The sequence below is a fragment of the Poecilia reticulata genome, unplaced genomic scaffold (assembly GCF_000633615.1).
Source record: "Poecilia reticulata strain Guanapo unplaced genomic scaffold, Guppy_female_1.0+MT scaffold_125, whole genome shotgun sequence".
In the NCBI taxonomy this organism is placed as follows: Eukaryota; Metazoa; Chordata; class Actinopteri; order Cyprinodontiformes; family Poeciliidae; genus Poecilia; species Poecilia reticulata.
Genome location: NW_007615013.1, coordinates 1485246 through 1499572, shown reverse-complemented (window position 1 = coordinate 1499572; position 14327 = coordinate 1485246). Strand labels below are relative to the sequence as shown.

At 43.2% G+C, this 14327-nt stretch overlaps 2 protein-coding genes across 10 annotated transcripts in view; both read right to left on the bottom strand.

Annotated features, from left to right (window-relative positions):
• Positions 1 to 408: 408 nt before the first annotated feature.
• Positions 409 to 8586, bottom strand: LOC103459832 (uncharacterized). Of its 4 annotated transcripts, XM_008401742.2 has the most exons (8): positions 8019 to 8460; positions 6812 to 7276; positions 3200 to 3685; positions 2720 to 3119; positions 2571 to 2645; positions 2343 to 2417; positions 1393 to 2267; positions 409 to 555 (listed from the first exon to the last, which is right to left on the bottom strand). In XM_008401742.2, exons 1-7 carry the CDS (start codon positions 8187 to 8189, stop codon positions 1408 to 1410), a joined length of 2532 nt encoding a protein of 843 aa, XP_008399964.1. In that variant the 5' UTR covers positions 8190 to 8460; the 3' UTR covers positions 409 to 555; positions 1393 to 1407. The 4 variants fall into 4 exon arrangements, with proteins under 4 accessions (XP_008399964.1, XP_008399965.1, XP_017158489.1 ...); XM_008401743.2 differs by lacking the exon at positions 8019 to 8460 and adding an exon at positions 8495 to 8586 and having other exon boundaries at positions 409 to 2267; XM_017303000.1 differs by having other exon boundaries at positions 409 to 2267; positions 2571 to 2639; positions 8019 to 8461.
• A 4617-nt stretch (positions 8587 to 13203) lies between these two features.
• svopl (SVOP-like) overlaps positions 13204 to 14327 on the bottom strand; it is a 10643-nt gene continuing 9519 nt past the window's right edge. For all 6 annotated transcript variants that reach the window (XM_017302973.1, XM_017302974.1, XM_008401738.2 and 3 more), the window contains exons 14-16: positions 13888 to 13977; positions 13699 to 13812; positions 13204 to 13625 (exon numbers count right to left, since the gene is read on the bottom strand). In XM_017302973.1, the coding sequence (XP_017158462.1) occupies positions 13614 to 13625; positions 13699 to 13812; positions 13888 to 13977 (216 nt within the window). In that variant the 3' untranslated portion in view covers positions 13204 to 13613. The remainder of the gene's footprint in view (positions 13626 to 13698; positions 13813 to 13887; positions 13978 to 14327) is intronic.

Here is a 14327-nt window from a genome sequence, read left to right as displayed (position 1 = left end):
ACTGGTTGTTATCTGTGCTGTGTGGTTTCCACTGTGTACATACAGAACTCTGGACTCTCCCATCTGATTGGCCAATCGTTCATCATCGTCCCCTGCTGGGGACACCAGAGTCCTGCAAACATGGCTCCTTCTGATTGAATCAGCTTTTCACAGAATTAATCATGAAATTTGTGCAGTATGGTGTCTCTGTTACCATGGTGACAGATGTCAGCTCTGTGAGAACGTCTTCACAGATCCTGGACCAGTCAGAACCTCAGGCAGGGAGAACCCAGAAGAAGCACTCCGAGTGGTGCTGCTGAGAGGTTAAACATCATGAAACCAGGAGCAGAACCTGGAACAGAACCTCGAAGGTCTATTGGAACGTCATCATGCCTGAACAACCAGAGACCAGATGAAGAACCAGACAGGTCCATTTTTAGGAGCAACTTTATTTCAGATGTATGGTGCATCAGAACCAACTTCTCCTGGTACAAGGTAACTGGCTCGCATTGAAACCAGAACCACCTGAAACATAAAGGGAACTGAACCGGGCCGGGTGGGATCACAGGTATCATGCTGCACAGAAAGAAAGAGAACAAAACAGGAATATTTAATCACTGAAGCCAAGAGAGCAACACCTTCATTACTAATTCATTGTTCAAATAAAAATATAAAGGTAAAAAATGAAACTGGTCCAAATGACCAACTGGTCAAGGTTTGGGACCATAACAGGTGACGGGACCAGTTCTACAGGGGCACTGGAGCCCGTTGGCCCATATCTAGAACCCAACCATTAGCCCGGTCCAGGAGCCCAGAAGAACCCTGGATATACTTGGGTGAAACAACTGGAACGGATCCAAGAGGAACCATCAGATTAAATCAGTATGGTTCTGCTATGATTCATTTGGGCTCTGGATCTCTGTCAGAATGATGACTTTTGGACCAACCAGAACTTTTCCATGAGTTAAGATTTCAGAGATGGGTTCAGCCTGAGGAAGGGTTCTAAAGGAACCACAGGAAGGTCGGGTTCTACAGAAAATCTGAGGAGAGATCTGGAAACAGTAGCTGAGGAACTAGTATGGGTTCACTGAGAAGCTTTGGTCCAAACTCCCGGGCCAGGCTGAAAAAGTTTCTGCTTTTTATTGCTTGGTCTCTGGACCTTAAAGTTCTCCATCTGAGCTCAGGTCCATTTCTGGCACCAGAAGACTCACAGAACCTCTGATTGCAGAATGTGATTTTAATCTGGATCGGGTTCAGAAACCAGTCAACTAATCAACCAACCCAACACTGTCAATGCTACAGGTTGGTCCAGTTCAGGACAAACACCAGAACTTTAGCAGCAAATCATAAACTTCCCATCTTGATAATTTAAGGCAGTTGATCTGGTTCCGATACAACAGACAGACGTGGCACCTTTGGACCTGTCCATCAGAAGTGGACCCGTCCAGAGTGCGGGTCCGATGGTGCTCCTCCTGTAGGTACGTGCTGCAGGAGGTTCTGGCCCATCGGTCGGTTTATCTGGTAGTTCTGAACCAGTGCCTCCTCGGTCCAGTCACTTCTGGTCAATAGAGGTTCCATGTGGGGCCCAGGGGTCCGGATCAGAACCGGGTATGGAGTGATTGGAGGTTCCCGGTCCAACAGAGAGTGTCCGTGAGCTCGGAGTGGTCCGTCCGGATCGTAAGGTGGAACCGGCAACACGGATGTGTCCCGGGTCTCCAGCTGCTGGTTCTGATGGTCCATTTGGTACAGCTGCTTCTTGTGGACCTCACAGGGGTTCTGCTGGTCCATTCGGGTCTGGAAGAGCTGCTTCTTAGGGGGGTAGACCTGGTTCTGCTGGTCCAGCTTCTTCTTCTGGTTCCGGACACTATCGTGGGCTTGGTGGTTCATCGGGACCTGGTATTGTGAGCTCTTCTGGTACTGAGAGTTCTGACAGATCTGTTCCACCTGGGACTGATGTGGCTGCTTCTGCTGGTTATGTTGTGGTTGGTCAGACTGGAGGTTCTGCTTCTTTTGGTTCTGGTTCTGTGCTTGGATTTGTTGATTTTCCTCCTGGTTCATCTGAGCGTGGAACTGCTGCTTCTTCTGGCTCTGGATCTGGTTGTGAATCTGGTTCTTAACGTCCTTCCAGTGTCTCCCCTTGAGGACTGGTTCCAGATCCAAACAGCGCTGACAGACCTCCTTGCCCGGTACTGTCTGGAGCAGAACATGGTCCCCTAACTGTCTCCAGATGGCGTCCTTCTCTGCAGAAGACCAGGGCCGGCGCTGGGCCTTCCTGGGACAGAAAGGAACTGAAGGACAGAGGACACTTTAAAAGACCAGAGACAAGATGGACCTACAGAGGTTATGATGGACTTATGACCCACCTGGGGCTGGGTTCTGTAGTCTGGACTCTGGAGGAACCAAGGGAACCTCAGGGCTGGACCCAAATCTGGACAGCACTGCAGGGAGACAGACTAGGGTGAAAACAGCACCATCTGGTGGACGGGTGGTGTCATTACAGGAGAAAAACCTGAAAATGTAGAGGACCTCCTGCTGGAAAACGACTCTTGGTTTGTGATCAGTAGCTTTCATCAGTCTGGGTCAGAACTCACCATCGGTTCTCGGGTCTTTGTTGATTCTGGTCAGGCCCGTTCGTTTCTTGGGTTTGGTTCCTCCATCTGCTGCAGCTGCAGAATCAAAACTGGAATGTGTGATCAAGTACTTCCGATAGATACCTGTTTGAGGTGGACTCAGTTCTTACCCGGTTCTGGATCAGGGTTCTGGAGGCCCAGGTTGTCCCACTCACTCCCCAGCAAGTGGTAGAAGTCGGTGGTTCTGGCTGCAGCCTCCCAGTCTCCATCCAAAAGACTTTCTCCAATGGCAATGTCGCAGACGGTCTTCAGGGTGGTCTTCACCGACAGCGGGGGCCGGCTCCACCGGTAGCCTGCAGCCTTCCTGGCAGCAGAGAGTGCCAGGCTGAGCTGACCCGGTGCCAGCAGGTCCTGCAGGGTCTGGACCTCAGAGTCCAGAGACTTAGCGGCCAGCAGCAGGCGACCAAGTTCCCGGAGCTTCTGGCTGACATACTCATAGCTCCGCTGGTTGCCGTCCTGGTTCTCCAGCAGCTTGTTGCCGTACTTACAAATCAGCCAATCAGACTTCACCTGGGAAGACACAGAGGGAGGAGTTAGAGAGTGGACAGAGTGAGAGACAGGTAAACATTAGAAGGTGAAGGTGTACAGACCTCATAAGAGACGTTGTCCTGGTTCATGCGGTGCAGGATCTCACTGACGCCCTCTGACGCACTGCTAGAGATCGGCAGCAGGCGGGATGCTGCAGCCTGAACTCTGGTCCTTCTCTTAGGGAGGTTCTGTGCCGAGTCCTGGTTCTGATTTACACTGGGCTCAGAAGTCAGGATCTGACTCTTCTCGTGCTCAGAGCTCTGATTCGAGGCCTGTGCAGGCACTTTCTCAGCTGGATCTAAGGTAAGTTCACCTATGGACTCTAAAGAAGGAAATGCCTCGTCAGAGGAGGTCTCCACTGAGGGGCTAGGGCCTTTGGACGGGTCAATGGCAAGCTTTTTCCGACAGGACACTTGGTGTCTCCAGAGGTCGGCTCGGAGGAAGAAGCCGAGGCAGAGAGGACAGGGCAGGTAGTTCCTGGCATCAACATCAAACTTCTCTGAGGGCTGCCGCCACGGGACGATCTCGCCGCGTCCCTGACGGATCACCTGATGGACACACAGTAAGTCAGCCGGACTTTGAAACAAGTACATTACAGGTTAAACAACTAACAGAGTCAAAGGTCAACGGGAAGATCTTTGACCTCTGTTCCCTGAAAAACAGAGGTATTATTCAAGGATGTTCCGAGAATCCTGGAGGAGTTCATGTCTGGCTCAGGCTGAAACAGCAACAGACTGGTCCTCCTAAGAAACATCCAACCTGCATCCTAGTAACCATTGACACATGAAGATGTCGTGTCCCAAAGGCGAGAGTGTGGAATTAGGGTTGGATGACATAGAGCTGGATCTCATCAATGTAGCAGTGAAAGTGAATATGTTTATGGAAAATGTAACAAATGTGGAGAAGTTAGACGATGAACAGCAAGAGACCCAGGTCAAAACCCCAAGAAACACCTGAGGTGGATAATTAAAACAGTATTTTCATGTGATTGAATAAGAAGGACCTTGACCGTTTGCAGACAGTTCAGATTGCTGCTGAAAGTGTTTTAACCAACATGACTCCAGTTTAAATGTCTTTACATCGGCTTCCACTACATTTTAGAAATCATAAAACTGTAGTTCTTACTTTCAGTCTAGAGCCTTCTAGAGCCTCACCCCTATTCCATCTATTCTATCAATACCCAAATCCTCCAGTCAAAGGCTGTGAAATGTGTCAAACTGGCCATGTTGAATTTAAGAGCCGTGTCAAAATCTTTTCAAGCCTACAAAAATGGCCAAGGTAACAAAATAATGGCCACCAAAAAGATAAAAACCAGGCTGGATCCAAAAGTTGTAGAGCTCTGAATCTTTTTTACACATACTTTGTTTAAAACCCTTCTGCAGTTTACGACATCATTTCCACCTTTCTCAACCATCAATAAGAGGTTGATGGTTGTTCTAAGTAAAATCATTACCTCATACCAGGTCTAATTAAGGGGTGGAGACAGTATTTACATTTCCAGATAGAAAATACACGTATGTGCTCAACTATATTTATAGCAAAACATTTACATAATTAGAATTAACTTTAGCAACTCAAACCTAAAGCAAAAAAAAACAATCTGGGCCCAAACAAAATCCAAAACATTCCTCTTAAACTGTTGATTTCGCCAGTGAGGTTGACTGAAAACACCAACGGCCTCATGCATAAGAGTTTGCAGTTTTCACACTAAAACTTGGCGTAGGACAAATTTAGAAAAATGCGACGCACTAAAAAACCAGATGTTTGAATCCGTGCTGCTCATCTTTCCTTCATCAATCCGGATTTACAGGCAGCAGAGCAGCTGAGTGGGAATGTGGACGTTTGTCCTGCAGACAGGAATCAGCAGCAGGAGCTTCATTTACTTGATGCTTTCTGTCCATAAGGCGCTTTCACAAAGCGGCCGGCTCCACTGGCTGCAGCTGGACCGGTACCGGTACCGCTGGGCTCCAAGTTCTGCTCAGATCCAGGATGAATCTAAAGCTGATCAATCTGATCAGTGATCAATCCTCCATCAGAGCTCCTCAGGCTCACCTGGATCAGCTGCTGATGGACCTTCAGAACCAAACCTGGTGGGTCCATCTGCTGACCAGCTGTTTTCTCTCCAGTCAGAATGAAATGAGCCACAGATGCTTTCAGACGATGAGTTTCCTCTTCATGGTTTCACCCTCCTTTACTTTATTTTCTTTATTTTCAGCTTATTGAGGATAAATGTGGTTCAGTTTCATCGTTGAAACAATAAAATCATCAGGTTTGATTCTTGGTCTAAATAACTGAATCAGCTTTCAGTGGATTTATGTGAGTTTTGACTCTTTGTAGTTTATTATTGTCCACAGATACAGTTTGTGGCTGCAGCGCATCGTCACCGCAGGTCAAAGGTCAGCGTATATTAACCCCCGTTTCTCTCACCATGTTCATCTTTATACCTGCGACTTGTGTGTAAAATATCAGCACTACTCATGGGCGCGTTTCCATGGCAACACATGACCAGGTGACCTCAAAGAGAAGGAGAGAATGCCATCCATCCATTTTCTAACACCCTTGTCCCTTAGTGGGGTCAGGAGCTGCTGCTGCCTCTCCAGCTAACATTCTGGGCGAGAGGCGGGGTCACCTGGACAGGTCGCCAGTCTGTCGCAGGGCAACACAGAGACACACAAGACAAACAACCATGCACACACACCTAGGGAGAATTTGGAGAGGCCAATTAACCTGACAGTCATGTTTTTTGACTGTGGGAGGAAACCGGAGAAAACCCACCATGCACAGGGAGAACATGGAGACTCCATGCAGAAAGACCGGGGCCAGGAATCAAACCTAGAACCTTCTTGCTGCAAGGCAACAGCTCTACCAACTGCACCACTGTGCAGCCCGAATGAGAGAATGATTAGAATAAAATCTTAAATAAATAAATCGACCTTCCCCCTCATAAAAACATTTACCGGTTGAATTAGTTAGAATGGGTCCAGTTATTGAGGGTGAATCCCTCACAGGGTTACTCTGCATCAGGCAGAGACACAACTTCAGCATTCAGTCAGAAATTTATGGAGCCTCATAAAAAATAACCATTGAAAGTTATTGTAGAAGACAGAACTTTTGAATTTCCCTGTGATAAAAATCAAAACATTAAGCCAGGACTGGCTATGAATACTTTTGGCACTGAGTGGATTGAAGCTTCTACAAACGTTTTGTATGAACTGTGTCCCACTACACAGCGCTGCGTTTTTCATAAAGGGCAACAAAAAGATGCTAATAAAATAACATTTTTTATATCTTTTGGCATAAAAAGTTGCCAAAGGGTCTTGAATGAATTTGGGGAAAACATTCCCAGATTCAGTTCCCGTTACCTGGATGAACTGACCCAGAAGAACCCAAAGACCCATTTACCAGAACCACCCTGATGACCTGAGGATCCTCAACACTTCTGGGAAAATATTCTGGAGAGACACAGTGACTCTAATGGAAGGTTCTGTTCCGGTTACATCTGGTCTAGAACTAACCCAGCATTTCAGAACCAGAACATATCTTTCTCTCAGCTTCAGGGCCTCTGAACTTCTGGTTCTGACTTCATGAGGATAATTCAACCAGAACCTGATGATGAACTGACCCAGAACCCCCCGGAGTACCCTGAAACATCTCCGTCTAGAGAAGTAACCCACCTCAATGTTGTGCAGGTAGTTGCCTCTGCAGCGTAGGTGTTCCAGCAGCAGGTGGCGCTGTTTGGACCCGGTGGGTAGGGCGCTGGCGGCCAGAACTTCCTGCTGGTCGGCGTGCTTCCTGAGGAGGTGGCGAGCGATCTTGACCTGTGGTCGGCGGCAGAAGACGCAGTAATGCTTCTTGTCCCAACGTCGCTTCCCATCGCTCAATGACCTCTTCACCGTCACGCCCTCCTTCTCTTGGCCACGCCTCTTCTCAACGAGGCCCCGCCTTTTCTCAACGAGGCCCCGCCTTTTCTCAGTGAGGCCCCGCCTCTTTGCCTTCTGGCCCCTGCGCCCCATGGGCCGGCGCCGAGCCTGGCTGGACACAGCTTTAGGCGGATCTCTGTCAGGAGAAGGGTGGACCTTAGGGTTCACCGTGCCAACGTTCGCATCCTCCTCCATGGTAACAGCAATCTCCATGACAACCTGACGTTTACAGAGAAACAAAGACAGGATCTCAGGTCAGTCAGATTCAACCAGAGAATGCAACAACCTAACTGTGACCTGAAAACCCAGATCTGACCCAAAGACCGCCACATGACCTGATCACATGATGTTTCTTCTTCTGCTACACAAACACAGAGGAAAACTGGTGGAATGACCCTTTAACCTGCCCAGATGTGAACAGGACTAGACTGGAGAAGGCCGAGGAGATTGATCCCAGATTATCTGACTCAGACTGTCACAACATAGCGACAGTTTCAACAATTAGTTTAAAAAACATCTTCTTTAGTACAGTTACATACTGCTGCTTTTTTCTTTGTATCTTAATTACATCCAAAACAACACTGAATTAAAAAACATGTGTGAAAGAATTTTGTTACTATTGATAACTCCACAAAGCAAATAATCAAATAATTGTTTATTTGGTAATAGGGTTAGATATTATCTGGAGGCTGACTGTGATATTCACCTGGGTCCATCTCCACAACTGGAAAATCAGGAAACATTTATTCTGGACATAGTATGCATGAAAGTCAATGGCATCTCTTAAATAACATTTTCTTTTTCCACCTTTGCTATGGAATATTCTGTTTTTAAAATCTCCCGTTCCTCCAGATGACCACTACACACCAACATGACGTCACGCCCCTCTCTTTTACCCATTGACGTCACTCTTAAAACTAAGTACAAAGTCAAAAGTACATTTTCCATTGCACACTATTACCGTAATGCACCACGTATGCACGACGCTAATCTTTAACAGAGAGCTAACGTCGCATGTTCTGACCGCTGCTCTGGTTCTGACCGCTGCTCTGGTTCTGACCGCTGCTCTCTGGAGGGCAGGTAACCACGCAGCTGTGGGTTCAAGGAACCGACGCGTCAAGTTCTGGGCCATTTTCTGCTCGGTAGCTCATAAAAACCCTACAAAACATCAATCTGGGCCTGGGACGGTAAAATGTGATGCTTTGTCAACAAAGTCTGGTTGAATCATCCTCTCTAGAACTGAACCTTAACCCGAACCAGCGGCATCAGCACCATGTCCAGAGGTGATAACCCGACCTGTCCGACAATGGAAGTCCGGAGGCTAAAGGCGTCTGTAGGATTGTGTCATTACACACATGAGCAGAACCGAGCAGAACCGAGCCACAGGACACACAGGAAGTGACCGAACCTAACAGAACCACCTCGACCCATCCTTACCTTAGAAACGGCCTCAAACTCCTCTCCCTTTTCTTATTTTTCTTTTCTACTTCTTCTTCATAATTCATTGGGAAGTTGGCATGAAACATAATGTATGTATTTCCGCCCCCTAGTGGTGCGGAGTGTGGCTCGACATGTCTTATTTTGTACCTTTAGTCGGAGTGATCATATTTTATTAATCATCTTCGGTTGTCTAAAAAGAATTATAATTAAAATTTTAATACATTTACATTTTGAATCTTTATGTAGACTTTTAAATATTTCTTTATTTTGTTCTCATTTCCTACAACATTAATCTTTCTGTCTTGTTTTTCAAAGATGCTGAATAACATTTCTGTTTCCTGTTGTGATGTTGAAGACAATGAACTACGAAATCCATAATATTGTTAGTTACATTTCTGTTTCTCCTTGATCTCATCTGTCTTAATCTGTCTCAAGATTCTTTATTTTCATTTTATTTTTTCTGCCATTTTTGTTTAATTATACTTGATTCTTCTGATTTCCTTGTAATTACTGTAAAGTTGATTTATCTGATTGGTGCTACATGCTGTTTTGTTTCTCTTCCTCCCAATAGGTACTGCTGGTACCTAAATAAATACAGATGTTAGTCTCATCATCTAAATAATGACTGTTGCTGTTTCTTATGAAATGTCTGGTGCACAAAAAATAAAGGTCTTATTTCTTCTGTGCATTGTACTGTTAGTAATAATGCTAATATTTTGCTGGTTTATGCTGACAAGTCATTTGTAATTCATTTACCTTCTTTTATCTGAAATTCAGACTATTCCTATTTCTCCAGTTGGATATTTTTAACGAGGCTGTCTAAATCTTGACATAATCATGAAAGTTGTTTGTATATTTCTGTATTGTACATGAATTAAAACAATCCATTTATCCATTGTCTTGTATGAAAGTGTTACTTTTGCTTTGTGTAGGATCCATGTTCATATTGCACGTTGGACTCACTGCTAGGTTCTCCCTCCTTTTCTTTTCCAATATTTCTGTAGAGTCTCTATTGTTGGATGATTCATTTATTTCCTTGTAAACTGATCCAATAGTTAATTTCTAGTTGTGTAATAATTCTAACATTTATCATGTCTTGACTGAAAATGCTTCTGTACATATTCTTAATGCTTGATATTGAATATTGTCCAGTTTTTCCAGACCTGGTTTTGCTGCTGATCCATAAACAATTATGTCATAATCTATATTTGACATCATTTCCTCTTTCTGCCTCAGTCATTTCCAGATAAACATAACAATGTTTACAGTCATCTTACATTTATCAATAACTTTCTGTTATTTGCTCAAACTATATCCCTAAAAACATTGTTTCACTTTAATTCTTTATCATATAAATTACAATTAAATTTTGAAATTTGATAGTAGGTGTAAACAAAACTTTTGTTTTTTCAACGATTTAAACCCCCATTAAAATGTTAATTTCTTTATTTAATAATAACATGATGGATTTTGTTTCCAGTAAATTCAACATTTGGTCCCTCTGACTAACGGCTCTGTCTTCAGCAGAAACAACCAGCCCTTCCATTTCCACTTTCTGTGAATAAATCATTATAGAAAACACAATGACTTCCTTGCTTTGTTCCCTTTGCAGCCAGACACCTGCAGGCTGCATGCATCTGTAATTGGTCACATATTCTAACTCGTACATTTCCATTTAAGAAAAAGTTACTTATCCAATTAAATATGTTTTCAGTATTGGGACAATGTTGGCTACAGAGTTAGGAGTTTATCCCTCACTCGGCGGGTTGCCGGTTTGATTCCCACTCTGTCTGCCCCTTTTGTTGTGTCCCTGGGCAAGACACTCAGCCAACAGGGGGCGCTGGTCCCTCAGTCTGGCCGGCAGCTGAGGCTCCAACATCAATATGAATGACTGAACATAGAGAGGAGCTTTGGAGTCCTCTGGACTAGATAAAGTGCCGAACAAATACAGGCTATTTTAAAGCCAGTTTGTACATTTTAATTGATAACCCACAACATACTACATGCTTTACATCAGTGGTCCCCAAACTACGGCCCGCGGGCCGGATCCGGCCCGCCTCCACATTTGGTCCGGCCCCCTGAACAATACCAGAGAGCATTCAGATTTTTTTTCATATATTGTATTTTCCGGCTTATATGTAGATTTTTCTTCAACCACCAGGGGGCTCTGTAGCAGGAAGTGTGTCCTGTAAACTGGGTGTTTTGTTTTGCATGGCGCATTGCTGCCATCTGTTGGACTTTTAGGGAACTACTTGACTTTTATGTTATGTACGGTTGTTTGCTAGCGGTAGAGCAGATGAACACAGTGTTTGTTATGAACGCTGCATTCCGGTCGAGTTCTTCAAAGCAATACCTATAAGTAGCAGCTTATACTTCAAAACGAGCCTTTATGTTAACATATGATAAAATAAATAACTTGTTTATTGAATTAGTTTTGGAAATACCTGCGGGTGATTTGATTATGTGCTACGTCATTGCTAACTAGCAGGCTGCTAAGATTTCTAAGCATTGCCGCTCATAGCATTCTGAGGTAGCTGCTGTAACTGTTGTACTTCTAATGTGTGTAACTGAATGTAAAACACTTCTGTAAGCTGCTCTGAGCTCATCCTGAGTAGTTTGTGTTTTGACAGTTTCACTCCATTCTACATGGAAATAAAGGAAGAACTAATTAATCCTGACTCGTGTGAAAGTCAGGCTGATGGTTAGTTTTGGTACAAGACACCATAGTGAGACCATTACAGAGTGAAACATTGAAAATAAAAGAAAGCGCCCATTAAAATGGAATTAGGTTTTAATAGGGAATTGAAATTTGAAAATTTTGATCAGTTAAATAGCATTGAGGGGAAATGCTATTTAACAGTTTTTTAAATAATACTGGAAAGGGCGTAGGAACGAGTCTGTCATTGGGGGGGACGCATATCGTAAACCTGACAGATCAGTAAATACCTTGAGTAGAAATGTCAAACAATTATGCCATCAACACATCAGTAATGCGCTACTCTAATCTGACCCTGGTTTCAGTAACAAGTATTCTAACATGTACTATTTACAATCCAATAATCAGATTAAAGTTATGCATAGTATAATGACTGTCATTCCAGGATGAACACTCACTTTAGCATTTGCCTCACAACAGGCTAACAGATTCTGGAGTATCTTATTGGTCAAAAGACATTTGACTATTGGTAAAAATGCATTGATATAAATTGACTTACAATTGAATTGGTTCTACTTCTTTATAAAACCAAAGTGGAAAACAGCTAATAAAATAGGACTCAGCAGTTTTAAACTCAATACATCAGTTTGACCAACAAAAATAAAATCTAAAAAACAAGTTTTGTTCTTCGAAATTCTTCGAAACTGCAGTGAAATTATTGGGGTGGACGAATGTGACTCTCTCCAACATTGGGGGGTACATGTCCCCTCCGCCCCCCCCGCTTCCTACGCCTATGAATACTGGGATCATTATGAGAATTTGAGGTATACATATGAGGATCCAGTAGGTGGCAGTAGTGTAACAATAATGGATGCAAGCTGCTGTTGAAATCTAAAGAAGAAGAAGAAGAAAGCGCCCATTTTCATTTAGCTCATGCTAGTAGCAACACGAAGGATCAGCACTTTGTTACAGTTACGGTTCAGAAACTACAGTAATCAGTTCAGTTAAATCTAAACTTGGCAGCTTTTTCTTTTTCAACATAATAAATGTGATATTTAATTGACCTGTTATGACTCAGATGTTGGATGTCCGTCCCTCTGCTGCTGCTGCATCGTTGTGGAAAACCTGGAGAGGAAGAGAAATCTGAGGCTTATATGTTTACTGGTTTAAAAAAAAACTTTGGGGTTGTGGCTTATAGTCCAGTGCGGCTCATAGTTAGGAAAATACGGACTATRATCCTTCCTGGATTTTTTCTGTGAAGAACCCAGAGAGGGTTATTTGATTGTGCTTTCTGGAAAACAATACATTTTTACATGTAGACTCTCCTGCAATCGTCTCACTTTTTCTGTTACAAACTGACTCCGGCCCCCAGCAGAGAAGGGAAAAGTTATGTGGCCCTCAGGAAAAGGTTTGGGGCCCCTGCTTTACATCATTACACTGCAACATTTTATTTTTGCTGTCCTAATTTCTTTCTCCAAGTAAAATCGTTAGAATTACACCCTTTTTCAAACCTTTTAGACAGATATCCTTTAATATTTAAATAATATATTAATCAGCATCAGTCCTGGACAGAATGATTAGAATCTTGGCATTGGTTTGGAGATGAAAGAATGAACTCCTAGAAACCTGTTTGTTATGGGATTACATTATGTATCCTGGTCAAAAATAACACAGAGGTTCTTTATTTTGTTACCTGAGGTCAAGTTAATGCCGTCCAGACGGTTGAAGGGAGGTTGGTGATCTCCCAGATCCCCAGCAGACTGAGCACCCAATTCGCTAAAATCCACCAAACGAAGGATTTCCAGACTCATCCAGCCTAGACGATACAGCAGCAGCACCAAGAAACCCACCAACTCCTCCACCCAGAATAGACATTCAGCAACCAACAGTGTCCGAGCATGAAGCTGTTGCTGACCAAACCAAATGTCCCTCTTTACCTCAGAAACTATTTCAGCTTCATTTGAAAGTAAGCAACACGTGATGAGCACTTATGAAACAAAGTGGAAACAGTTTTGTTTCTGAAATAAGACTACTGAAGTGAATTGCGCAATTAATTTTCTTTCAGATTTTTAATTAGACATTATAGACATGATAGATAAAATGTCTGAAAGTGTATCTAAACAATATTCACATGCCGCTCTCCACATGGATTAATCAGTTTTATTTTGGGCATTTAAGAGACTGAAATGAAAAACCTGTTACAGCAAGAAACAAAGTTAAACAAAGTTCTGAATGTCTCAGGAAAAATGTTTGCAGTAACTGCAGTATGTTACTGTAACAGATGTTTTTACTTCTTGTATTTCATAACAAAAGAAGCTTTGGATTGATTAGATATGAACAAGTCCAATAAAACAAAACGCCAAACTTGTGTTTCTTTGACAATATGAACAGAAACGTTCCAGACCTCCAGGTCCAGTAACACGCTGAAACAAATCTAATAGAAGCTGTGCAGGGAAATCCTCAGGAGTTTTGCTGAAAAATAAAGACAGTTTCAGTTACACATGACAGCGGAAAATAGTTGTTATAAAAAGATCACATTTCTCACCAGCAAAGCTCGACCTCTGGTTTCTATCGGTAACAGGAAGTTTCCCAGAGCACAGATGACACAAGCCACCGCAAACGGAGTGAGAGCTTGAATCACAGACCGAGACATGAGCACCTGAAGTACATAAAGCAATGAGACACAGCAACAGCAATCTGAAAATGGTGTTTTTGAGCTGGACCTTGAACACACCTGTGCAATAAATGGAGCGATCATCCCTCCAATCCGACTGAACGAGGTGCAGAAACCCATCCCAAGAGATCGAGCTATGGTTGGGTAAACCTGGGATAAAAATCATTTGGAACATTTGTTCAAAGGATCTGCCACCTTTTTAGAATCAGATTAGAAAGATCAGCTTTATCAACCACGATTCTGACTTTGGTGTTCAGATGTTCACAGTGTAAAAGTATTAAGCATAATTATATGAACTTTAGTGGAAATAAAAGATGAAAAAATAAAATTTACACCTTATTATGTTTGGAAGTCAACATGAAGCAGGTAATTAACAGAATCATATTTAGATTTCCTCCTTTACACTACATACATACATACATACATACATACATACATACATACATACATACATACATACATACATACATACATACATACATACATACATACATACATAC

What these genes read in the sequence shown, in the direction of transcription:
- LOC103459832 (XM_008401741.2), bottom strand. Translation starts at nt 8,189, where the DNA reads ATGGCCCAGAACTTGACGCGTCGGTTCCTTGAACCCACAGCTGCGTGG. An exon ending in GAACCCTGATCCAGAACCGG is followed by an intron (nt 2,646 to 2,719) that starts GTAAGAACTGAG and finishes TTGATTCTGCAG; the next exon opens with CTGCAGCAGATGGAGGAACC. An exon ending in CAAAGACCCGAGAACCGATG is followed by an intron (nt 2,418 to 2,570) that starts GTGAGTTCTGAC and finishes GTCTCCCTGCAG; the next exon opens with TGCTGTCCAGATTTGGGTCC.